This window comes from Erythrolamprus reginae, chromosome 4 (assembly GCF_031021105.1).
Source record: "Erythrolamprus reginae isolate rEryReg1 chromosome 4, rEryReg1.hap1, whole genome shotgun sequence".
NCBI classification, from domain to species: domain Eukaryota; kingdom Metazoa; phylum Chordata; class Lepidosauria; order Squamata; family Dipsadidae; genus Erythrolamprus; species Erythrolamprus reginae.
Window position 1 is genome coordinate 24558127 of NC_091953.1, and position 25216 is coordinate 24583342.

The window sequence follows — 25216 nt, forward strand, 5'->3', positions numbered from 1 at the left end:
ATTGGTGGGCCACTGTGTGACACAGAATGCTGGACTCGATGGGCTTTGGCCTTATGTTCTTATGTTCTTATCAACCCTATAGGTAGATTCTAGCTACCCCTACCTAGGTGCCTTCAAGATCATTTACACTGAATTTCAGCTCTTATCTTTAGCTTACAAAATAAAGTAAACTGACTAGAAATTGTAGAAAGTGAAATCTAGAGTACCTGAAAGTCACTAAAATAGAGAAAGCTGCACTAGAGCTACTGTATGCAACTGTAGCAAATGACTTGTTTTTTAATTTAAAAGGAAAAAAAGCTTTTTTGCTTCATTAATATTTGACTGTCTTTCACTAGAGCCATGATGGCAAACCTATGGCACAATGGCGAACCTACAGTGGCATGCGGAGCCATATCTGAGGGCACATGAGGGGTTGCCCTATATCAGCTCCAGCACGCATGGGCGCACTGCTCGGCTGATTTTTTGACATTCCAGAGGACGGGGAGGGGAAGCCATTTTCCCCCTCCCTCAGGCTTCAGGAACCCACCACTGGACTGTTTGTGACAATGTAATGACTCTAAGCTGATGGTGTGCTTATCTCCACCACCCCCAGTTCTACTTGCTCTTCTCCTACAGTGATTGATTGATTGATTGATTAGATTTGTATGCCGCCCTTCTCCGAAGACTCGGGGCAACTCACAATATATAATGTGAACAATGCGTCACAAATCTAATTAATTAAGAATTATAAACTAAAACCCCAATATGTTAAAATCAGTCAACCAATTCAGACATAACCACACTTCACATTTGGTATATGCGTATATGTGTGTACATTCTTGTATACTGAGTTGTAGTAGTATGCTGCATAGCTAGAGGTATAACAAGCAGGAAGAGGGAGATTGTGACCCCGTTGTATAGAGCGCTGGTGAGACCACATTTGGAATACTGTGTTCAGTTCTGGAGACCTCACCTACAAAAAGATATTGACAAAATTGAACTGGTCCAAAGACGGGCTACAAAAATGGTGGAAGGTCTTAAGCATAAAACTTATCAGGAAAGACTTCATGAACTCCATCTGTATAGTCTGTCACTAGATGGACCATAAGGTCTTTTTCTACCGTCAGTCTTCTATTATCTGAAATGTGCAGACCTCAAAAAGTAATAAAATGGAGAAGAGTAAATTATTAAAAATTCCCATACTTTTTAATAACAATCTATTTCAAATACTATAATAGAGTTTATTTAAACAAGGTTTATTAAATAAATTACAATACGCTTGGTTTCTATAACAACTAAGACGTAATATATTTTTTCTTTTACAAATTGCAGCGAGGCAACAGACTGAGCATCATGCCTAGCAACCTCGCTGTTCTTGCTCTCACCGATACAATTGATTCATTTACTTTTCAACATACGATATAAAATATTTAGGAAGAAAATACTTCCTATGGCAGCTTAATGCAATGCTTAAACTCTGTAAAGTTTATTAAGGTGTATTAAATTAATATGGAAGGTCATAATTGATTTGTATTTTCCCTTGCATTTTGTTTTTAAGAGAGAAATCCTTTTAAAGAGTTTCAATGGAACAATTTAATTAAATTGCCTTTTTCTGCAGATAGAAACATAGAAGACTGACGGCAGAAAAAGACCTCATGATCCATCTAGTCTGCCCTTATACTATTTTCTGTATTTTATCTTAGGATGGATATATGTTTATCCCAGGCATGTTTAAATTCAGTGACTGTGGATTTACCAACCACATCTGCTGGAAGTTTGTTCCAAGGATCTACTACTCTTTGAGTAAAATAATATTTTCTCACGTTGCTTTTGATCTTTCCCCCAACTAACTTCAGATTGTGTCCCCTTGTTCTTGTGTTCACTTTCCTATTAAAAACACTTCCCTCCTGGACCTTATTTAACCCTTTAACCCAGCGTTTCCCAACCGGTGTGCCACGGCACACTAGTGTGCCGCTAGACACGGGCAGGTGTGCCGCGAAGCTCCTAGGGAAACTTCAGCTGGGCGGGGCGCTGCCGGTGCCTCGGACCTGGAGCTCCCACTCGCAGCTGTCCCCCGGCTCCTGCTTCCGGCACAAACCTGCTGGGCCCCAAAGAAGGAAGGCAGGAAAAAGGAGAGCTTAATTCTTCCGCGTAAGGAGCTGGTTTCGGAGTTTGGGGTGGGGAGAGATGAAAGTGCGGAGCCCAGATCTGCGGCTGCCCCCACCCCCAGTGCCTCCGCTCCCCTGGCTTCTCGCCGCTGACGCCCGCCCGCCCGCCCGATCTGCCCCTTTCTCCAGCTCCTCCCGCAGTGGTGGCTGCAACGGCGGCGAGCGCTCGGAGAAAACCTTCTCACAGCGGAGGTTGGAGAAGGTTCTTTGGAACGTCGGGGGTGCGTGCGCGCGCGCGCGCCCCTATCCCCCAGCCAGCCTACCCGGAAAAAGCTTTGCCGGCCTCCACAGAGAAGAAAGGAAGAGAGAGAACAAGAGAGAGAAAGAAAGGAAGAGAGAGAAAGAGATAGCAAGAGAGACAGAATGAGAGAGAGAGAGAAGAGAAAGAAAGAGACAGCAAGAGGGGGGGAAGGAGGAAGAGAGAAAGAGAGCAAAAGAGAGAGGAAGGAAGGAAGAAAGAAAGAGATAGCAAGAGAGACAGAATGAGAGAGAGAAAGAAAGAAAGAGACAGCAAGAGGGGGGAAGGAGGGAGAGAGAAAGAGAGCAAAGAGAGAGGAAGGAAGAGAGAAAGAAAGAGAGAGAGAAAGAGACAGCAAGAGAGACAGAATGAGAGAGAGAGAGAAAGAGAAAGAAAGAGACAGCAAGAGGGAAGGAGGGAGAGAGAAAGAGCAAAAGAGAGAGGAAGGAAGGAAGAGAGAAAGAAAGAGATAGCAAGAGAGACAGAATGAGAGAGAGAAAGAAAGGAAAGAAAGAAAGAGACAGCATAGGGGGGAAGGAGGGAGAGAGAAAGAGCAAAAGAGAGAGGAAGGAAGGGAGAAACAAAGGGATGGAGTGAGAGAGAAAGAGGAAGGGAGAGAAAGAGGGAGGGAGAGAAAAATACAGCGAAGGGGAGGAAGAGAGATTTTTTTTGTCCAAACTCCCCCCCCCCCCCGCTCAATGTTCCCCAGGATTTCAAAAATGTGAATAATGTGCCGCGGCTCAAAAAAGGTTGGGAAACACTGATCTAGTCTGCCCTTATACTATTTCCTGTATTTTATCTTATCTTAGATAATTATCTTTATCTAAAGCACATTTACTGAAGTTGCCTTTTGCCTCACTGTTTTTACAACAATTTAGTTTAAAATAGCTTTGACTGTAAAGACATCCAATACCTGCTCCTTTGTCCTATTTTAATCCTCTTTAATCTATAATTTTCTCTTGTATTCAGAACCTGGACTTTGATCCATGAATTGGCTTTTTAAAAAAATTATTAATCTATTTCTGTTTTCCTCTAGTCTAGAGCATGTCATTTTTCCACTGAAAAAGACAAATAAGCAAAATATTTGTTTGTGTATATGTGTGTAAATTTCATTAGGGTTTGGGTTTTTAATTCCCCCCCCCCTATTATTTTCTCCCAGATAAGTTTCTATTACTTAACTGGGTTTTTAGCACTGCGCATGTGTGCGTGCCCACGCAGCATGTGAGGAAGTCAGAACCCACCCCTGGTGTTTGTGTGTGTGTGTGTATTTTACTTCTGTGCACCACCTTGCTCATCCAAGAAAATGCATTTCTTGTGAAATGGAGTTTCACAAAAGACAAGAGGAAGCATTTGTCAGAGTCCAAAGTGGTGTACATTGATACGGATCATGATTATGTCAGACCCTGATAGACAACCAAGATTCCATGAATTGTGTGGCTTTCTTCTTCCCTGAGAATCCGGAAATGTTCTCTCAAACTCCAAGGACAAAGCCATGTAGTGCTTAGAGTCGATCTCTTTAAATATACAATCAAAACCTAATGGACTCATTTCAAATGTTGGTATCAAAGTCTTGGTTGAACATGACTGGATCAAATAGAAAAAGATGTTTTGCATGCCGGTTGCGACCAATTAGGTCCCACAGAGTTGGCCTTCTCCGGGTCCCGTCAACTAAACAATGTCGTTTGGCAGGACCCAGGGGAAGAGCCTTCTCTGTGGCGGCCCCAACCCTCTGGAACCAGCTCCCCCCGGAGATTAGAACTGCCCCCCCTGTCTTTCATAAACTTCTTAGGACCCACCTCTGCCGTCAGGCATGGGGGAACTGAGACATCTCCCCCGGGCCTATACAGTTTATACATGGTATGTTTGTGTGTATGTTTGCATTTAATAATGGGTTTTTAAATAATAATAAATTATTATTATTATTCTGACGCATGAACATCTGGCGAGGAGGGCGTTTGCACAGGTTTGCCTGGTGCACCACTTGCGCCCCTATTTGGACAGGGAGTCATTGCTCACAGTCGCTCATGCCCTCATCACCTCGAGGTTCAACTACTGTAATGCTCTCTACATGGGGCTACCTTTACAGAGTGTTCGGAAATTCCAGATCGTGCAGAATGCGGCCGCAAGCGCTATCGTGGGGCTCCCTAGATTCGCCTACGTCTCGTCAACACTCCACGCCCTGCATTGGTTGCCAATTAGTTTCCGGTCACAATTTAAAGTGTTGGTAATGACCTATAAAGCCCTACATGGCATCGGACCAGAATACCTTTGAAACCATCTTCTGCCGCACGAATCCCAGCGACTGATTAGGTCCCACAGAGTTGGCCTTCTTCGGGTCCCATCGACTAAACAATGTCGTCTGGTGGGCCCCAGGGGAAGAGCCTTCTCTGTGGCGGCCCCGGCCCTCTAGAATCAATTCCCCCCAGAGATCAGAACTGCCCCCACCCTCCTTGCCTTTCATAAGTTACTGAAGACCTACTTATGTTGCCAGGCATGGGGAAATTGAGCCCCTGGGTTTATACATTTATGTATGGTATGTGTTGTATGGTTTTAATAATGGGTTTTTAGATGTTTTTAAAATGTATTAGATTTGTTTACATTGTTGTTATTGTTGTGAGCTGCTCCAAGTCTTCAAAGAGGGGTGGCATACAAATTTAATAAATTAAATTAAATTAAATTAAATTATCCACAAAAACAATTTATAATCAACCAAGAATACTTAAATGTTTAAGAAAACGTTTTAAAGTGACATTATAAATTGACATTTTAACTAACAGACTCCTTTATCATTGATCCAAAGAAAAGTAGTAGTAACTAAAGTCCATTAAAACACATGAAAAATATGCTAGTAATGACCCACTGCTTCATTGATTAATTTGTCTTGGTTGATTGAAAGTTAAATATGCCTAACCTTTTCTGAATGAGCTTTTTAGACAACCATTTTACTGCAAAGATGGTTGTCAGGGGACCAAAAAGTCTTAATATTATTTCTGTATTGATACATTTGTAAAGAAGTAAAACCACATTTCCCTTGTGGGAATAATAAAGCCAGTTTGTGGATACGCTACGACTTTTTTTTCCCAATTAGCACATTAATTACTGTGTAATGTAAGAAACTGCAAATTTTGCTAAGCAGAAAAATCTCAATCTGTAAATCTGTCACAAAAGATCAGAATAGGGAAGGGAATTCTGTAAGCTGAAGGAAGTTCTTAGATCCAACATCGGACCAGATTACCTATGGCAGAGGTCCCCAACCTTTTTTGCACCAGGGACCGGCTTTCAGCTAGACCAGTTTTCCATGGCCCGGTGGGGGGGGGGAGCTAGCTGTCAGCGGCGCCGTAAAAGGGGCGATCAAGAGAGGAATGGGTGAATGAATGGACGGAGGGTGGGAAGGAAGGAAGGAAAGAGGGAAGGTACAGGAACAGAAGAAGGGTGCAAAGAAGCAAAGAAAGGTGTGAAAGGGGAGAGTAAGAGAGGAAGGAGTGAAAGAAGGGAATGAGGGAGGAAAGAAGGGAGGAAGGAAAAGGAAAGCAAGAAATGGAGGGAGGAAAGGAAGGGAGGAAAGGAAGGAAGGAAGAAGGAAAGAGGGAAGGGACAGGAACAGAGGAAGGAAGCAAGGAAACTTATGAAAGGGGAGAGTAAGAGAGGAAGGACTGGAGGGAGGGAGGGAAGAAGGTAGGAAGGAGAAAGAAAAGAAATAGAGGAAGGAAAGGTAAAAGAGAGAAAGAAAAAGAGCAAGAAAGAAAGAAAGAGAAAGAAAGAAAGAAAGAAAGAAAGAAAGGCAACTTCAAAGAAAGGCTCACTGAGCATCTCTCACTCTGTCTCTCTTTCTATCCCTCTTTCTTTCTTTCTCTTCCTTTCTCTCTCTCCTCTTCCTTTATCTCCTCTTTCTCTCCCCCCTCTCTCCCCCTTTCCCTCTCTCTTTCTCTCTCCCTCTCTTGCTATCTCTCCCCCCTTTCCCTCTCTTTCTCCCTCTCTTTCTCTCTCTCCCCCCTCTCTCTTTCTCTCTCTCTCCCTCTCTTTCTCTCTCTTCTTCTCACTTTCTCTCTCTTGTTTTCTTTCTGTCTCTTTTGCTTTCTCTCTCTCTCACTCTTTCTCTCTTGTTTTGTTTCTTACGCTCTTTCTCTCTCCTGTTCTCTCTCTCTTGCTATCTCTTTCTCTCCCCCCCTTTCTCTCACTCTCTCTTTCTCACTTTCTCTCTATCTTGCTGTCTGTTGCTTTCACTCACTCTCGTTCTCTCTCCGTTCTTCTCAGCGGTGACGCGCGCACGCCCTGCCCGCCTCACATTTGCCGAGAGGACTTTCGCCCCGGGCTCTCAGCAAGGGGGTTTGCATGAGAGGCGGGGCCGGCGGAAGGTGATATTCAATGTCGGGGGCGCATGGGCGGTTTTGCGCGCGCTCCCTATCTCCCTGCTAGCCCACTTGGAATACGTATTCAAAATAAGAAAAGCCTTTGCCGGCGAAGGCTTTTCTTATTTTGAATACAGTATTCCGAGTGGGCTAGCAGGGAGATAGGGAGCGCGTGCAAAACCGCCCATGCGCCCCCGACATTGAATATCACCTTCCGCCGGCCCCGCCTCTCATGCAGCCCCCTTGCTGAGAGCCCGGGGCGAAAGTCCTCTCGGCAAATGTGAGGCGGGCAGGGCGTGCGTTCCGGGTGCGGGAGGAGCTGCGGTGAAAGGCAGGAGGTGGCAGAGGAGCAGAGGGGGCAAATCGGGCGGGCGGTGGGCAGCGCGGAAAGGCCGAGGGGGCCCTGGCGCCGCGGACCGGCTGAAAACCCCCAACGGCCCGGTCCCGGTCCGCGGACCGGCGGTTGGAGACCCCTGACCTATGGGACTGCCTTCTGCCACATGAATCCCAACGACCGGCCAGGTTCCACAGAGTTGGCCTTCTCCAGGTCCCATCAACTAGACAATGTCGCTTGGCAGGACCTAGGGGAAGAGCCTTCTCTGTGGGGGGCCCGGCCCTCTGGAATCAACTCCCCCCTAGAGATTCATACTGCCCCCATCCTCCTCCCCTTCCGTAAGAGTCTAAAGACTCATTTGTGCCACCAGGCTTGGGGCTATTAACTGCTTGCCCCCTGGCTGGTGAATGAATGGGATGCTTGTTGTTTAATGCTGATTTTTAAATGTACTTGGGTTTTAGACCAATTAGTTTTAAATTTAATTGGATTTCAGAAGTTTTTATTGTCTTTTATATGTTGTAAGCTGCCCCGAGTCCTCGGAAAGGGGCTGAACATAAATGCAACTGTTGTTGTTGTTGTTTTTATTATTATTATTATCATTATTATTATTATTATTATAGTCTGGAATGCTAAAGTTTATTAGGAGACTCAGAGGACCATAAATTTTGAACAGTATTCTTACAAGCAAGGACAGATGGCAAATGACAAGCATAAAAATTACATCTCTGCACCACTAAATCTAATATTTATATTTCCATTTTGCAACCTGGAAAACAGATACTTTAATTACTGCTTTGGTGCAAGGGTATTTTGACTTTTATTGGAGATCACAGAGATTTCAGCAGCGCTTTTATTGATCAGTATTAATGGTGCTGATGCTTGACCTCTAGATTTTTGCAAACCATGAGTGATCTTTCTGAAAAATGCACTTTGTAACATTAAGTGTGATATTGATGGTGGATTATTTTTAGTAAACTTTAAAGAGGCAGGGGAAAAAGGCAGGACGGATGTTTTTGCTGTCTGGGTATACAAGAGAAGAGATATAAGCATTTTAGAGAATAATTCAAATATAAATCAATTAAAAGCCTCTTACTTATCATTTGGATATAAATTTGGAGATGCAAACTTTGATATTGTCATTCCGTAAACAAGTTTTAGGGTGGTTTGACTCACGTGGTATTTTGGTCACCAAAGTACAGTGGTACCTCTCCCTAAGAACGCTTCCACTTACGAACTTTTCTAGATAAGAAGTGGGTGTTCAATATTTTTTTTGCCTCTTCTCAAGAACCATTTTCTATTTACAAGCCCGAGGCTCCGAAACTGTAACCGAAAAAGACAGGGAGAAGCCTCCGTGGGGCCTCTCTAAGAATCTCCTGGGAGGAAACAGGGTCGGAAAAGGTGGGAAGAAGAGAAGCCTCCGTGGGGCCTCTCTAGGAATCTCCTGGGAGGAAACAGGGCCGGAAAAGGTGGGGAAAAGAGAAGCCTCCGTGGGGCCTCTCTAGGAATCTCCTGGGAGGAAACAGGGCCGGAAAAGGTGGGGAGAAGAGAAGTCTCCGTGGGGCCTCTCTAGGAATCTCCTGGGAGGAAACAGGGCCTCCACCCTCTCTGTGGTTTCCCCAATCTCATGCATTATTTGCTTTTACATTGATTCCTTTGGGAAAAATTGCTTCTTCTTATAAATTTTTCTACTTAAGAACCTAGTCATGGAACGAATTAAGTTAGTAAGCAGAAGTACCACTGTACAGTGTTCCCTCGATTTTCGTGGGTTCAAACTTCGCGAAACGGCTATACCACGGTTTTTCAAAAATATTAATTAAAAAATAATTTGCGTTTTTTCCCCCTATACCATGGTTTTTCCTGCCCGATGACGTCATATGTCATCGGCAAACTTTCGTCCGCCTTTAATAAATATTTTTTAAAATAAATGTTAATAAATAAACATGGAGAGTAATAATCTAAATGGTTGCTAAGGGAATGGGAAATTGTAATTTAGGGGTTTCAAGCGTTAAGGGAAGGCTTGTGACACTGTTCATAGCCAAAAATAGTGTACAGGTATTTACTTCCGCATCTCTACTTCGCGGAAATTCAATTTTCGCGGGCGGTCTCAGAACGCATCCCCCGCAAAAAGCGAGGGAACACTGTATAAGCAAATTTACATTTAAATCATTTCTTCCTGCCACACGCTAGTGCCATAGCAATTACATACCACATTTTAAGGAAGTTTAAATTAAACATACTGTATACGATAATGGAAGAAATAATCGTAAAAAATCCGAAGGAAATCATAACTTTTCAAAGAGCTATACATAATTGTCCAACAAAAGAAAGAATTAAGGAAGGAGATATGCTTAACAGTAATCTCTCCTTAGTCCTCAAATATTGAAATTGCTGTCATGTAGAAGTCAAAACAAGTATATTCTCTATTGCTTAACTGCAGGAATAATGGAAACCAGGGGAACAGATTTCAAACAATTTTGGTAGAAATTTCCTAGAGCTATGTACCAGTAAAGCACTGGAAAATAGAACTTTCTGTCACTGAATTAATTTTTTAAAATTATTACTATATTTTGCACACTATAAGATGCACTTCCCCCACCTTCCAAAAAGTGGGTGGAAATGTCTGTGCATCATATAGAGCGAATATTGTGGTGGTGGGGAGGGTGTTGGTGTGCTGGCGGCATTTGCCGCCGCTGTTTGCTGCCACCAGAGAATGCTGGAGCTTTCACTGCCAAGCAGCTGATTGATGCTTGGAACAGCCTCCCAGAATACCACTGATCAGCTGTTCTAGGTGGGACTGATCACTGCCGTTTGCTGCTACCAATCACCACCAGTGGCGGTAAACAGCGGCAATTGGCAGCTAGCAGTGGCGGCCAGCAGCGGCACCAATTGGCGCCAACAGGTGGCAGTAATACCCACTGCCTAGAACAGCTGTTCCCCAGTGGCAGCGGCAGCTTAGCTCTGTTGACCAGTGGAGGCCACAAAGTTGGCCTTCTACTGGTCCCGTTGACTAAACAATGTCGTCTGGCGGGCCCCAGGGGAAGAGCCTTCTCTGTGGCGGCCCCGGCCCTCTGGAATCAACTCGCCCGGGAGATTAGAACCGCCGCCACCCTCCTTGCCTTTCATAAGTTACTGAAGACCCACCTATGCCGCCAGGCATGGGGTACTTGAGGTATCCCCAGGCTAATGTGATTTATTTATGTATGGTAGGATTGAATTGTATGGCTTTTAATGATATGGGGCTTCAGATGTTGTTTTTAAGTATTGGATTTGTCACATCGTTTATCGCTGTTGTGAGCCGCTCCGAGTCTTTGGAGAGGGGCGGCATACAAATCTAATTAATAATAATAATAATAATAATAATAATAATAATAATAATAATGATGATGATGGAGCAGAGCCCTGACGAACCACATGCTGGGTCTGCAATACGGCGCTAAAGCTGACCAGACTGTTTGCAGACTTTATTTTCTTGTTTTCCTCTTTCAATGTCCACGAATCCCAGCGGCCAATAAGGTCCCACAGAGTTGGCCTTCTCCGGGTCCCGTCGACCAAACAATGTCGTTTGGTGGGCCCCAGGGGAAGAGCCTTCTCTGTGGCGGCCCCGGCCCTCTGGAATCAACTCCCCCTGGAGATTAGAACGGCCCCCACCCTCCTTGTCTTTCGCAAGTTACTCAAGTCCCACCTACCGTATATCGCAAGGCATGGGGGAACTAAGACATCTCCACAAGGCTTTTTATATTTCATGTTTGGTGTGTATGTGCTGTATGGTTTTTAATTATTGGGGTTTTTATACATTTTTATTATTAGATTTGTCCCATTGTTATACTGTTTCTATTACTGTTGTGAGCCGCCCCGAGTCTTCGGAGAGGGGCGGCATACAAATCTAATAAATTATTATTATTATTATTATTATTATTATCATCATCATCATCATCATCATCATCATCATCATCATCATCATCATCTTATGGTCTGGTGCATCTCATAGTGCAAAAAATACAGTAAATCATTAAATCCCTGGATTTATGTATGCCCTGGTGTCACCAAATATGACTGAACAATAAAACCTCCAAGATCCTATCCAACTATATAATTTTAAGACAAACATTTAAGTATTTGCTTTAGTCCCAATGTAAGTGTTTTATAAATCCAAACATTTTAGTTGTACAGTGGCGTCGGACAGATATGTGCATATTTTTCAGAGCTGACAGCCACAACAGGCCTTTAACAACTTTAGTGGTTGGAGCCAAAACAAAAACTAAATTAGATTTTGTTTACATTTAGACTTAAGTAAAATTAATTATCCTCCAGTAATGTTTTCTAATGCTTTTAACCTTTTGCAATAATAAAATTATAGTAATAAAAAGTCTGGAAAATTCAAGAAGACATCCCAGGGCTTGCAGAAATGTGTATTATTCAGAGTGATACAAATCTCTGCAGGCCTGAAATGTCTCCTTATTGAATGCTCCAAATTATGCCAAGCAGCCAATTTCACCAATAATTAATACGTTAATAATGTCGTCTGCCGGGACCCAGGGGAAGAGCCTTCTCTGTGGTGGCTCTGACCCTCTGGAACCAGCTCCCCCCTGAGATTAGGATTGCCCCCACCCTCCTTGCCTTTCGCAAACTCCTTAAAAGTCACCTCTGCCGTCAGGCATGGGGGAACTGAAACATCTCCCCCTTGCCCATGTTGTTTTGGTGTTAGATTGATTGTGTGCTTGTTTTTTAATATTCTGGGGTTGTTTTTTATGAATTTTTTAGCTTAAACTTGTAATTGGATTGGTGGGTATTGGATTTGTTATTATGTATTGTTTTTACCATTGTTGTGAGCCACCCCGAGTTTGCAGAGAGGGGCGGCATATAAATCCAATAAATCTAATCTAATCTAATCTAATACAACATGTGAAAGTGTACACAAGATTTCCTGAATTCTCTAAAACTCTGGCTTCTATTAATTAATTTATCTTTGAAATTGGAGATGTAAAGTGGATTTGATATTAATAGAAAATATTTAATTGAGGAGGGAGAAATACCAGAAATATTGTGGGAAAGTATGTAATTTATTTATTTATTATTTATTTTTTTGGATTTATATGCCGCCCAACTCCCAAAGGACTCTAGGCAGCTTACAACCAAATACACATAAAATGTAATCCGGGAGTCCTTAATTTTAAGGGAAATATCTTGTACAGTGGTACCTCTACTTAAAAACGCCTCTATTTAAGAACTTTTCTAGATATGAACTGGGTGTTCAAGATTTTTTTTGCCTTTTCTTAAGAACCATTTTCTACTTAAGAACCTGAGCCCAGAAAAATATCCCAGAAAATTTAAGAGCAGCACGAAGGCCCGGCCAGTTTCCTGCCATTCCCCCTTTAATCCCAGCCATCTCAGGCTTTTCTGGGGTGCCAGAGGAGCCTTTTGGTGGCACTTAAGGAGGCTTTGGCAGTCCAGAGTGAACAAAGCATTTTCCTTTCTCTGGGCGCTTGGAGAGGGAATAAACCTCTGCCAGCACCCAGAGAAAAGAAATGCTCCCTTCGCTCTGGGCAGTGACTGTCCTTCTTCTCTTCTTCGTCCTCCTCCTCCCACCCAAATTCTGAGCTTTTATTTCTTTCCTAATGGGTTGCACACATTATTTGCTTTTACATTGATTCCTACTTACAAACTTTTCTACTTAAGAACCTGGTCACAAAACGAATTAAGTTCTTAAGTAGAGGTACCACTGTACTTCAATTCCAAACAACACCGGTATGATTTCATGATTGAAAAAAACAAATTGGGAAAAAGTGTTTGAACCGGATGGGAATTCCTAAGAAAAGGGATACTAAAATATAAATTAAAATTACAATAAAGAGAAAAATGAAGACTAACAAAGAAGCCAATGAGTTGCTCTGAAAATTTCACACCCCTGGGAATCATGCTATTCACATCCCTGAAGCAGTTTCATATTGCTGGATCTTCCTCAGCATGATTATTTACAAATTTTGCAAGTCCAGTGCTAAATATGTAAAAAGAGGGGAGCCTCTTTTCGTATTTCTTATCAGCTCAAATAAACTGGAACTCTTTAGAATAGAGAAAGACCTTCATACTTACAAGAGTTGCTTCATTAACCCTTTTTTTTTTAGAGAGATATGAGTACAGTGATACCTTGTCTTACAAACTTAATTGGTTCCGGGATGAGGTTCTTAAGGTGAAAAGTTTGTAAGACGAAACAATGTTTCCCATAGGAACCAATGGAAAAGCGATTAATGTGTGCAAGCCCAAAATTCACCCCTTTTGCCAGCCGAAGAGCCCGTTTTTGCGCTGCTGGGATTCCCCTGAGGCTCCCCTCCATGGGAAACCCCACCTCCAGACTTCTGTGTTTTTGCGATGCTGCAGGGGAATCCCAGCAGGGGAATCCCAGCAGGGGAATCCCAGCTTCGCTGGCAACGGAAGTCTGGAGGTAGGGTTTCCCAGTGAAGGGAGCATCAGTGAAATTGCAGCATCAGAAAAACACGGGAGTCCTCGAAACCCCACCTTCAGACTTCCATGTTTTTGTGATGCTGTGACTTCGCTGAGGCTCTCCTCGCTGGGAAACCCCACCTCCGGACTTCCGTTGCCAGCGAAGCGCCCATTTTTGCACTGCTGGGATTTCCCTGCAGCATCGCAAAAACGCGGAAGTCTGGAGGTGGTGTTTCCCATGGAGGGGAGGCTCAGGGGAATCCCAGCAGTGCAAAAACGGGCGCGCTGGCAACAGAAGTTCGGAGGCGGGGCATGCCAGTGGAGTTGGCTTGGGTTTGTAAGGTGAAAATAGTTTGTAAGAAGAGGCAAAAAAATCTTAAACCCTGGGTTCGTATCTCGAAAAGTTTGTATGACGAGGCGTTTGTAAGACGAGGTATCACTGTAATTCTAACTAGACTCTGGAGTACTGTACTACCAGCAGTCACTTAGAGCTGTCCAGGGTCCTGATTTTAATAGACACTATACTTCACAGTTTATCTCTCTGATCTGTCATCCTAACTGGATTATATCTATTCTCCAATTAGTGTTTGCAGTCTTTCATGTCCCAATCCAGCTCTCTCAAGTGCCACCGACTTCCCTTGTGGGCTTTAAATGTGTACAGAGTGGGATCATTTTCTACTTCATCAAATGTATTTATTTATTTATTTGATTGGTTGGATTTCTATGCCACCCTTCTCGGGAGACTCAGGGCGGCTTACAACAATATGAATAAAATACAATACAATATAAAAAATGAAACCCAACCTAACACTAAAACTAATACAGTGGTACCTCTACCTAAGAACGCCTCTACTTATGAACTTTTCTAGATAAGAACCGGATGTTCAAGATTTTTTTGCCTCTTCTCAAGAACCATTTTCCACTTACAAACCCGAGCCTCCGAAACTGTAACCAGAAAAGGCAGGGAGAAGCCTTCATGGGGCCTCTCTAGGAATCTCCTGGGTGGAAACAGGGCCTCGACCCTCCCTGTTTGAATGTTTTTTTATATTATAGGGATTTCAATTATAGGGGTTTCTTATGTTATAGGGGTTTTAATTACAGTGGTACCTCTACTTACAAACTTAATTCATTTTGTGATCAGGTTCTTAAGTAGAAAGGTTTGTAAGAAGAAGCAATTTTTCCCATAGGAATCAATGTAAAAGCAAATAGTGCATGCGATTGGGGAAACCACAGAGAGGGTGGTGGCCCTGTTTCCTCCCAGGAGATTCCTAGAGGCCCCATGGAGGCTTCTGCCCGTATTTTCCGGTTACAATTTTGGAGGCTTGGGTTTGTCAGTGGTCCTTGAGAAGAGTGGTTCTTGAGAAGAGGCAAAAAATTCTTGAACACCCGGTTCTTATCTAGAAAAGTCCATAAGTAGAAGCATTTGTAGGTAGAGGTACCACTGTACACCATCCTTAACATAAAAGCCTGGTTCTGCTTTCTTTTGATCTAGATGCAAAAAAGGAGAAAGGAGGGAAGATTATAATGCCTGGCTCCTTGCTGTGAGGTTTGAAAGGGAATTGTTCTGGCTCTGAGGCTCTACCATCAATTTCAAATCTGTGGGCACCAAGAGGACAAAGCTATTTTTAAGGCACCAATCCTGCCCATCTATATCTAGAAATAAATCTCATTAAACCCAGGAGGCTGTGAAACACACACACACATACACACCAAACACAGAGCTTCCCGTCTTCTGAGCAATTCCAAAAGCTAAACCAGCCTCAGGCCAGAGAAAACCCAAATCTTTTCTGGGTCCACACCAAGAGGAGAAACTGGGAAAGATTCAGGAAGGCTGGCGACAAGACAGCACTCTGTTATTCCTTCCCACTCCTTCCCACTTTTCTCCTTCGAAGAAAATGGGAATCGAGACACGGGCATGCACACTTACACAAACACACACGCAGAGAGAGTGAAACATGCATACACAAACACATACAGAGAAACATACACACATACACACAGAGAGAGAAAGAAACATGCACAGAGAGAAACACACACAAGCACACAGAGAAAAAAACTTGCACACACACACACACACACACAGAGAAACACGTACACACAAACACACAGAGAAGCATGCATACATTCACACAGACAGAGAGCATGCACACACAGTGAGAGAAACAAACACACACACAGAAACATGCACACCTACACACACACAGAGAAACATACACACAGAGAAAAAACTTGCACACACACATACAAACAGAGAAGCATGCACACACAAACACACAGAGAAGCATGCATACATTCACACACAGAGAGAGCATGCACACAGTGAGAGAAACAAACACACACACATAAACATGCACACCTACACACACACAGAGAGAAAGAGAAACATACACACAAACATACCGAGAGAAGAAAACTTGCACACACACACAAAACCATGCACACAAACACACACACAGAGAAGCATGCATACACGCACACATACAGAGAGAAGCATACACAAACACAGAGAAACATGCACAGAGAGAGAGAGAAGCAGACACAGAGAGAGAAAGAAAGAAACTTGCACACACAGAGAAAAAACCATGCACACACACACAGAGTGGCATGCATATACACACAGGGAGAAGCATGCACACACAAACACACACACACACACAGAAAGAGAAACATGCACACACAGCACATACACATAAAGAGAGAAACATGCACACACAAACACACAGAGAGAAACTTGCACACACACAAACATACACACAAAGAAAAAACATATATACACAGAGAAGCATGCACACACAGAGAGAGAAACATGTGCACACACCCAGAGAAACATGCACACACAACACATACACACAAAGAGAGAAACATGCACACACACAAACATACAGAGAAAAAACATACACACACAAAGCATGCATATACACAGAGAGAAACATGAACACACAAACACACACAGAGAGAGAAACATGTGCACACACCCAGAGAAACATGCACACACAACACATACACACCAAGAGAAGCATGCACACACACACACACAAACATACAGAAAAAAACACACACATACATAAGCATGCATATACACACGAGAGAAGCATGCACACACAAACACACATACAGAGAGAGAGAGAGAGATGCACACACAAACACACCCATTCCTCGACGCCAATTCACCACATGAGGAAAACGGGGGTGGGGGGAAGCAACGTTGCCACGAAATCCCAGCAGGGACTCCCAGGAGAGATGCACAATTAGGGCGCGCGAGGGGAAGACCGGTAGAAAGGAGGGGGGTGTCCGCCGCAGCGCCGGAGGAGCATTACCGGTCGGGGAGGGCCGCCGCCTCCCTCTCCCTTCCTCCCCACCCGCGTTCGCCAGACGGGCGCGCGCCCCACACCCACCAGCCGCCGAGTGGATCTTGGGCTTCCTCCGCAGCGACATCTTCAGCGCCTTGTCGAGGCGGCGGGGAGTCGCCATGCCGCCAGGCTGCTGCTCTCCGGCCGGCGCCTGGGTCTCTCTTTTTTCCCCTCTCTTTTTAAGGGCTGGACGCCGGCGGCGGCGGGAGCGCTAACCTGGCCATCCGCCGCTCCTGGCCGGCCCGCTCCCGCGCAAATCCTCCCGCTGACGCCGCCGTCGCGCCCGCCGCCGTCGCCCCCACTGCGGCTTTGGCGGCCCCGCTCGTTGCGGCAGGAGCAGAGCAGCTCGGGGCGCAGGGGGGGGGGGGGGAGGCCGCTGAAGCGCGGACTTCGATTCCCAGCTGCGAAACTCCGGGGATTTTTAATCCGCAGGACGCGGCGCAAGCGGAGTCGGTAGGCCCCGTCCTGAGGGGAGGTTGATTCCCCGCACCTGGCGCGCTTTATCCTGTAGGCTGGGCTTTGGCAATCCTAGGCCCGGCGACCCTTTTCCCGCCGGTTCCCATCATCCGTGGCCAGGCCGTGTTGAAAGCGGCCCCTTTTCTCCCATCCAGAGGCGGTGGCTTGGTCTGGGAGTTGTGGTGGGAGCCGTTTCCAGAATTGCTTTTGGACTTTGGGAATATTAACCGGCCATCATTCCCACAGAGTGAGCCACGGAGGAGGACTGTGGAGAAGTCACCAAAAGCGTCTGTTTGTGTGTCTGTGTCTGTATATGTATGTGTAACATTTTTGCTGATAATGAAAAGGGAGATAGATATATTAGTATGTGTGTGTGTAACATGTTTTGCTGAATTTGAAAATTAAGGGAGATTAGGATAGATTATTTCAGCCTTGTTCTGGCCTCATCAGCTAGCCATACCCTCACTGAGATTTGAACTTGTTTCGACAGAAAATATCTATCTATCTATCTATCTATATCTTTATATCTATCTATATACAGTATATTTATTTATCTATTTATATCTATCTAATCTTTATCTATCTATCTATCTAATACTGTGTGTGTGTGTGTAGAGTGTTGTGAGTTCAGGTGCCTCCCCCCCCCCCCCCCTGTAATATTCTGAGTGTCTATGGCGTTTCAGCGAAATCACATTCACCATCTTCAGGCTGAAGTTATTGGCTTCTGGTGCTCTGAGTATAATAACTTCAGCCTGAAGATGGCGAATGTGATTTCGCCGAAACATCATAAAGACACTCAAAATATTACACAGGGAAAAAACCCAAACTCATAACAATCTACATACATATACCCGTGAAAATCTATGAAAACAAACACACACACACACAGAGTGTGTTCCAAAAGTAATGCAATTATTATTATTATTTAAAGTAATTTATTGAACAGATTTGCACAAACACTTAAAATTCTTCAAAGTACTGTCCTTGGGCCTCTACACATTTTTTTCCAGTGACTCTGCCATGACCGGGGACCTCTCACAAGGTCTTCGTCATGGCTGTTTGGATCTCTTCTATGGATGAAAAACTGGTTCCTTTCAGGGCTGCCTTAATACGAGGGAACAAAAAGAAGTCTGCTGGGGCAACGGCAGGACTATAGGAGGGGTGGGGCAGCGTTGGCACCTGGTGTTTGGCCAGGAACTCATGGACTAGTAGCGCGTTGTGGCAAGGCGCGTTTTTCATCCATAGAAGAGATCCAATCAGCCATGACGAAGACCTTGCGAGAAGTCCCCGAAGACGCCTTCCAGGGTGCGTACCGGTCATGGCAGAGTCACTGGAAAAAATGTGTAGAGGCCCAAGGACAGTACTTTGAAGAATTTTAAGTGTTTTTGCAAATCTGTTCAATAAATTACTTTTTTTAAAAATGCATTACTTTTGGAACGCACCCTGTATATGTGTGTGTGTGTGTGTGTGTGTGTGTTTATGTGTATGTATGTATATATAATATACTGCTCAAAAAATAAAGGGAACACTCATAGCATCCTAGATTGAATGAATGAAATATTCTCATTGAATATTTCATTTGCACAACTATTCCATTTGCATAATAGCATGTGAAATTGACTGTCAATCAGTGTTGCTTCCAAAGTGGACAGTTTGATTTCACAGAAGTTGATTTACTCGAAGTTATATTCTTTTTTTTAAGTCTTCCCTTTATTTTTTGGAGCAGTGTACATCAGTGGTGGGTTGCTACCAGTGCGGTAGGTGATTCCTTACTGGTAGTGCCCGCCAGATTGTGCAATTTGCGCGCGACCACTCCGGTGCCAGCCCTTTGGGCGCCACCATCTTTTCCCCTCAATGTTTGGTCTGCTTTGCTTCCTGCACATGCGCAGAAGCAAAATCTTGTGCGTGGATGTTCGTGTGTGAGAGGTTTTATATGATCAATAATCATCATGTAAGTACAGTAGTCCCTCGCCATACCGCGCTTCACCTACTGCGGCTTCACTTCATCGCGGGTTTTCAAGAAATATTAATGAGAAAAATCATTTGCGGATCTTCGCTGGTTCGCGGGTTTCTGAGGAAGTCGATCGGCAGATTTAAACAGCCTGCCGAACTCGATCGGCAGGTTTTTTTAAAAAATATATATCTAAAATTGTAAATACTGTATTTAAATACTGTATCTAAAATAAATACTGTGTGGGAAGGGTTTATAAACACTTAAAACAATGAAAACTTACCAAACAATTACAATATAAATACTGTACTTAAATAAGTACTATCAGTCGATAAATTCCCCATCGCGGATTTCACCTATCGCGGCCGGGTCTGGAACGTAACACCAGCGATAGGTGAGGGACTACTGTATAGTAATGTAAAGGGTTTCAAGCAGGGGTGAAATGTTCCGGGTTCACTTGTGCCTGCCGGTTGTCGGAGAGCCGGTCGCAAAGGGAGCACAAGGCTCTGCCAATCTGCCCACCTGGGTTCTTTTACCCCCTGCGCATATGCAAAGTATTCTGTGCATGCGCAGAGGGTAAAAACCCAAATGGTGAGGGTGGGCGGAGCCTCATGGTCTGTTCGCGACCAGCTCTCCAACGACCACCAGGCACGAGTGATCTGGGAGCATTTCAAGAATTATTTGTTTATTGTTAGAATTGAAAGGGACCATGCAGGTCATCAAGTCCAACCCCCTGCCTGAGCAGGAAATCCTATAGCACCCCAATCAGATGGCAGTCCAATCTCTTCTTGAAAGGGTCCAGAGTTAGGTAGTTCACAACCTACACAGGCAGGCTGTTCCACTGGTTGATCGTCCTGACCGTCAGAAAGTTCTTCCTTATTTCCAGGTTGAATCTCTCCTTGGTCAGCTTCCAGCCGTTGTTCCTCATCCAGCCTTCTGGTACCCTGGAGAATAGAGTGACCCCCTCTCTGTGGCAACCCCTCAGATACCTGTATACTGCTATCATGTCCCCTCTGGCCCTCCTTTTCTCTAGGCTATCCATGGCCAATTCCCGCAATCTCTCTTCGTAAGTCTTGGTTTCGAGTCCCCTAATCATTTTGTTTGCTCTTTTCTGCACCTTCTCCAGAGTTTCGATGTCTCTTTTGAGGTGAGATGACCAGAACTGGATGCAGTACTCCAGATGTGGTCTGACCAAGGCGTAGTAGAGTGGTATTAATACTTCTCTGGTCTTGGAGTGTATCCCCCCTTGATGCAGTTTAGGATTGTGTTGGCTTTTTTGGCTGCTGCTGCACTTGGTTGGCTCACCAGGACTCCGAGATCTCTTTCACAGTCACTATTGCTAAGAGGGGTTTCTCCCAGGCTGTAAGTGTGTCTAGGTTTTTTTTTACCTAGGTGAAGGACTTTGCTTTTGTCGACGTTGAACATCATTTTGTTAGTGTGGGCCCACAGTGTTAATCTGTCTAGGTGTTTCTGAATTTTGAGCCTGTCTTCTAGGGTGTTGGCTACCCCCGCCAGTTTGCTGTTGTCTGCAAATTTGATTAGTTCACCTTCTATTCCCTCATCTAGGTCGTTGAATTAATACATAATTTGTAAACCTCATAAGGGAGTTGTATAAGACACTGAGCCACAAGCTTTGGCATAGAGAAATGAAATAAATGTGTATGAGAGAACATATTTTGGGGTTAAAATTGTTTCTAAACGGATCTTGCTGGTCTAGGAACTAATACATTTTTTACTGATTTGATGGAATCTAGAATCAAGAAAGTTACTAATTCTCTATTAGGGCGTTAGGATTAAAATATGTATATGCATGCACTTTTCTACCAGAACATTAGGTGAGATTTCTGACTCATTTCTGTTAGAACCAAGAAAATGTTAGTTTAGATAAATTGCCATATTTCAGATAAGAAAAATAGTAAACTCTCCCGATTGTTGTAAAAAGTAAACATAGCTAAAATATGCAGAAATTCTTGATAGTACCTAATTTGAAAAGTCGCAAACTAGCGGTCAACAGTACGGTTGACAAATTTGTTGTTTATGCTTATGTGAAAGATTTGGAAGGTAACATCATAAATTTATGGACATCAGCTCAAATATATACGATTTATATACAGAGAATATGTCAATTCATATACAGTATTTAGATATTAATATATATATATATTGAATAGAGAGTGATAAATTACTGTGTACAAACTCCATATATTGAAAGTACTGTACAAGCTTATATGCTGCATTTTGCTTTTTTCCCTACGATGTTTACTCAGATATTGCACAATGGAAATTACACTTTTTCTTTTCTTAATGTTTTGTCAGTCTTAATTCGTCTTATTATGTTGTTTTCTTTAGTCTTTTTTAATGTATATAAACTATAAAAATTATTTATTAAGAAAATGAATATGTTCTTTTAATTAAGCTTCAAGCAGGTTTCCTGAGTAAGGGGTTGGGCTACAAAACCTCCAAAATCCTTTCCAATTCTGTTATTCTGTTAAATGACACAAATTAGATTCCTTATTTAAAACCAAACAAGCAATTTATTTATTTATTTATTTATTGGATTTGTATGCCGCCCCTCTCCAGAGACTCGGGGCGGCTAACAGCGACAATAAAACAGTGTACAATAGTAATTTGGTATTAGAAATGATTAAAAATCAATTAATATAAAAACCAAACATACATACATACATACCATGCATAGAATTGTAAAGGCCTAGGGGGAAAGAGGATCTCAATTCCCCCATGCCTGGCGGCAGAGGTGGGTTTTAAGTTGTTTACGAAAGGCAAGGAGGGTGGGGGCAGTTCTAATCTCTGGGGGGAGTTGGTTCCAGAGGGCCGGGGCCGCCACAGAGAAGGCTCTTCCCCTGGGTCCCGCCAGGCGACATTGCTTAGTTGACGGGACCCGGAGAAGATCCACTCTGTGGGACCTAACTGGTCGCTGGGATTCGTGCAGCAGAAGGTTGTGAAGGTTGTAGTGAAGGTTGCCTAAAACAAAATAAAACTAATCAAAGTGAAACCATTGCTTGCCAAATAGAATTTATACAGCAATTACAGCAATTATTATATTTTGCAATTCATTATGTTTATTCCTTCATTTTTAATAGCTCTCCTGCCCACTAAGCTCTCCCTAAAAATAAAGCATTTATGTAGATTGCTCTGCAGATATTACACCTTAAAATAGCCATAATGATTTAAAGCATGCAGTAGAAATTTCATCTAATCTCTTTTATTTATTTCTGTAATGATCAATAATTTTTATAGTTATTGTTGACATATTTCAGATTTGAAATAACATGAAACACTAAGTCTATAGAATTCTTATATTAAAAAAACATGAAAGGAGCCTTAAACACAAATTATTTAGAGACCATTTTGTATAAACTTTATTAAAATTATACCTGAAATAAACATTAAACACAATACAATAACATAAGGCTAAAATATAAAATTAAATATCTAACTTAAAAGAGATATAGTCCACTTCACCTTTCACGTTCCTCATAAATTCATTAACCATCTTATTCTTTTATTCCACTGTAATCACTACTTAAATTCATCATTATCTTCCCTTATTTAATTTATAAAACCCTTTATCATGAAGCTATTTTTCTCTATTGTTATAATATGATCCATAAACGGACTGGCCTTTAATAAAAGCATCTGTACATTTCTCTTTCATTAGACTTTTCCGTTTTTCCATATCTGCCAAGAGACCATTTTTTATGCATATATACATACAAACCCTTCACACCTTTTTTTAATGCAAAGTAATTACATAAGATTAATGCAAAGATTATGAAAAACAGAAAAAGTATAATCAGTCAAAAATATTAAAAGCAGAAGATTTTTTAAAAACATCAGCAATCTCCAGATAGGAAATAGAGGCGGTATACAGTATTGATATTGGAAGTAGAACATATGTCAGGTGTCTCCAGAGTAGGCTGGACTATAACCTTTTAATAGCACAGGAATTTAAAAACTTCTGATAAGTAAAATCTACCATAAGTATCATGAGAGATTTCCAGCAACTATGCAAGTTCTATTTATACAATCAATATTCAGATTTCTTATGTTTTTTTCTCCAATCTTCCCTGTATAAGAGCAATATAAGTGATTATCTTTTGTCCTTAGACTTACTCCCTGGTGGAGTACAGTGGTATCTCTACCTAAGAACGCCTCTACTTACAAACTGTTCTAGGTAAGAACCAGGTGTTCAAGATTTTTTTGCCCCTTCTCAAGAACCATTTTCCACTTACAAACATGAGCCTCCAAAACTGTAAACGGAAAAGGCAGGGAGAAGCCTCCGTGGGGCCTCTAGGAATCTCCTGGGAGGAAACAGGGCCGGAAAAGGCGGTGGGAAAGCCTCCATGGGGCCTCTCTAGGAATCTCCTGGGAGGAAACAGGGCCTCCACCCTCCCTGTGGTTTCCCCAATCGCACACATTATTTGCTTTTACATTGATTCCTATGGGAAAAATTGCTTCTTACAAACTTTTCTGCTTAAGAACCTGGTCACGGAATGAATTAAGTTTGTAAGTAGAGGTTACCACTGTATTAGATTATTTACTTTTGAAAACATGAGAACCTAATTTCACAATAACATCACAAGGATTCATTGGTTAATAATTTTTATGGAGATAGACATAGGTGCCTGATGGAAACCATAATGATGCATAAATTACGTATGCCATTTGCATCTACACACAACACCGTTTGATCCCTTGGTTACCCTCCAACACTAATGATGGTTTTCTGGGGGGCATACTTACTACCATTAGTAGCATATCAAGGAGGCAGGCAATAAGTGCTGCTGAAGATAACAAAGAGGCCAATGGTGGGTGAGCTTACTCTGTGGGTACACTGGTAACTGTTTAGTAGTTGGTGCCAGAGAGCAATAGCTACAGAGGAAGCGGGAATTGTTAAAAAATGATCCCCTTCATGTGACAAATATGTTAATCTTCCCACTGATTAATGTTATTGTTCATTGAATTTTATAAAAGGACCCAAATTCTAAATGTTGTGGAGCTAGATCCAGTATGTGCTACTTATTTTTGTTCCAAATAATAATAATAATAGTAATAGTAATAATAATAATAATAATAATAAATTTATCACTACTTTTTATATCTTTATATTACTTTTTATAGACAATCAACAATCATAACTTTTACAAGGGCAAAACACAATAAATCTTATAGGCACGACTGGCAGAAAATTCTGATTTTTCTGGAGAAGATCAAGGCTTTGATTTTCAGTAATGCTTGCTCTACTGCTTTCCATTTGTAAACATGGAGAGTACTTTAAAAGAAAAGCATTTTAAGCAATGTAGTGGTAGGGAGAACAATCCAATGGACTTTTTAAGAGTTCTCAAGTCCTAAAGCTTTGCTGGCTGCAGACCAACAGAGAGAAGTCGGAAAATCACTATTTTCAATTCCCTAGGTTTTGGGTTTGGGTCAGAGTAAAAGCAAGTTCCTCTAGTAGTATCCAATGCAATAAATGAAGAACAATTCTGAAGCAGATTTAAATATTAAAGGTATTGGAATCATGGTGGAGGACTAGACTGTGATTAAAATCAATGAATCTTAAGTCCCAAGTCTGTCCTATCAGAACTTTTCAAGATTTACTATTTCCCACTGGCAAAAAGGAAGAGAATTGCCTAAGAAAAAGAGAAAAATTAAATAAGCTGTTTTGGTACCCGATTAAGATGTTTTGATGTAAAATCTTGGGCAAAGTGCTTCAACATGCATACTGATACTCCCAGAAGTCATAGAAAGATGCCATAAATGTGAAATCCTTTAGCATTTAAGAAAACCTTTCAACTGATCTAGTAAGTATATTGGGTACTGCAAATTGATAATTCTTTGACCTTTCTCATCCACTTTTTAATATTTTAACAGTTTTATGGCTATTCATATAGTTATGCCCTTTTCCAAGTTCAACCTCAGGGCTCCAAGCGGC

At 42.5% G+C, this 25216-nt stretch overlaps 1 protein-coding gene across 3 annotated transcripts in view; it reads right to left on the minus strand.

Annotated features, from left to right (window-relative positions):
• ATP8A2 (ATPase phospholipid transporting 8A2) overlaps positions 1-17256 on the minus strand; it is a 460631-nt gene extending 443375 nt beyond the window's left edge. Inside the window, exon 1 of one of the 3 annotated variants that reach the window (XM_070749818.1) lies at positions 16902-17256. In XM_070749818.1, the coding sequence (XP_070605919.1) occupies positions 16902-16977 (76 nt within the window). In that variant the 5' untranslated portion in view covers positions 16978-17256. The remainder of the gene's footprint in view (positions 1-16901) is intronic. The other 2 variants (XM_070749817.1, XM_070749821.1) reach the window with 2 other exon arrangements.
• Positions 17257-25216: the final 7960 nt, after the last annotated feature.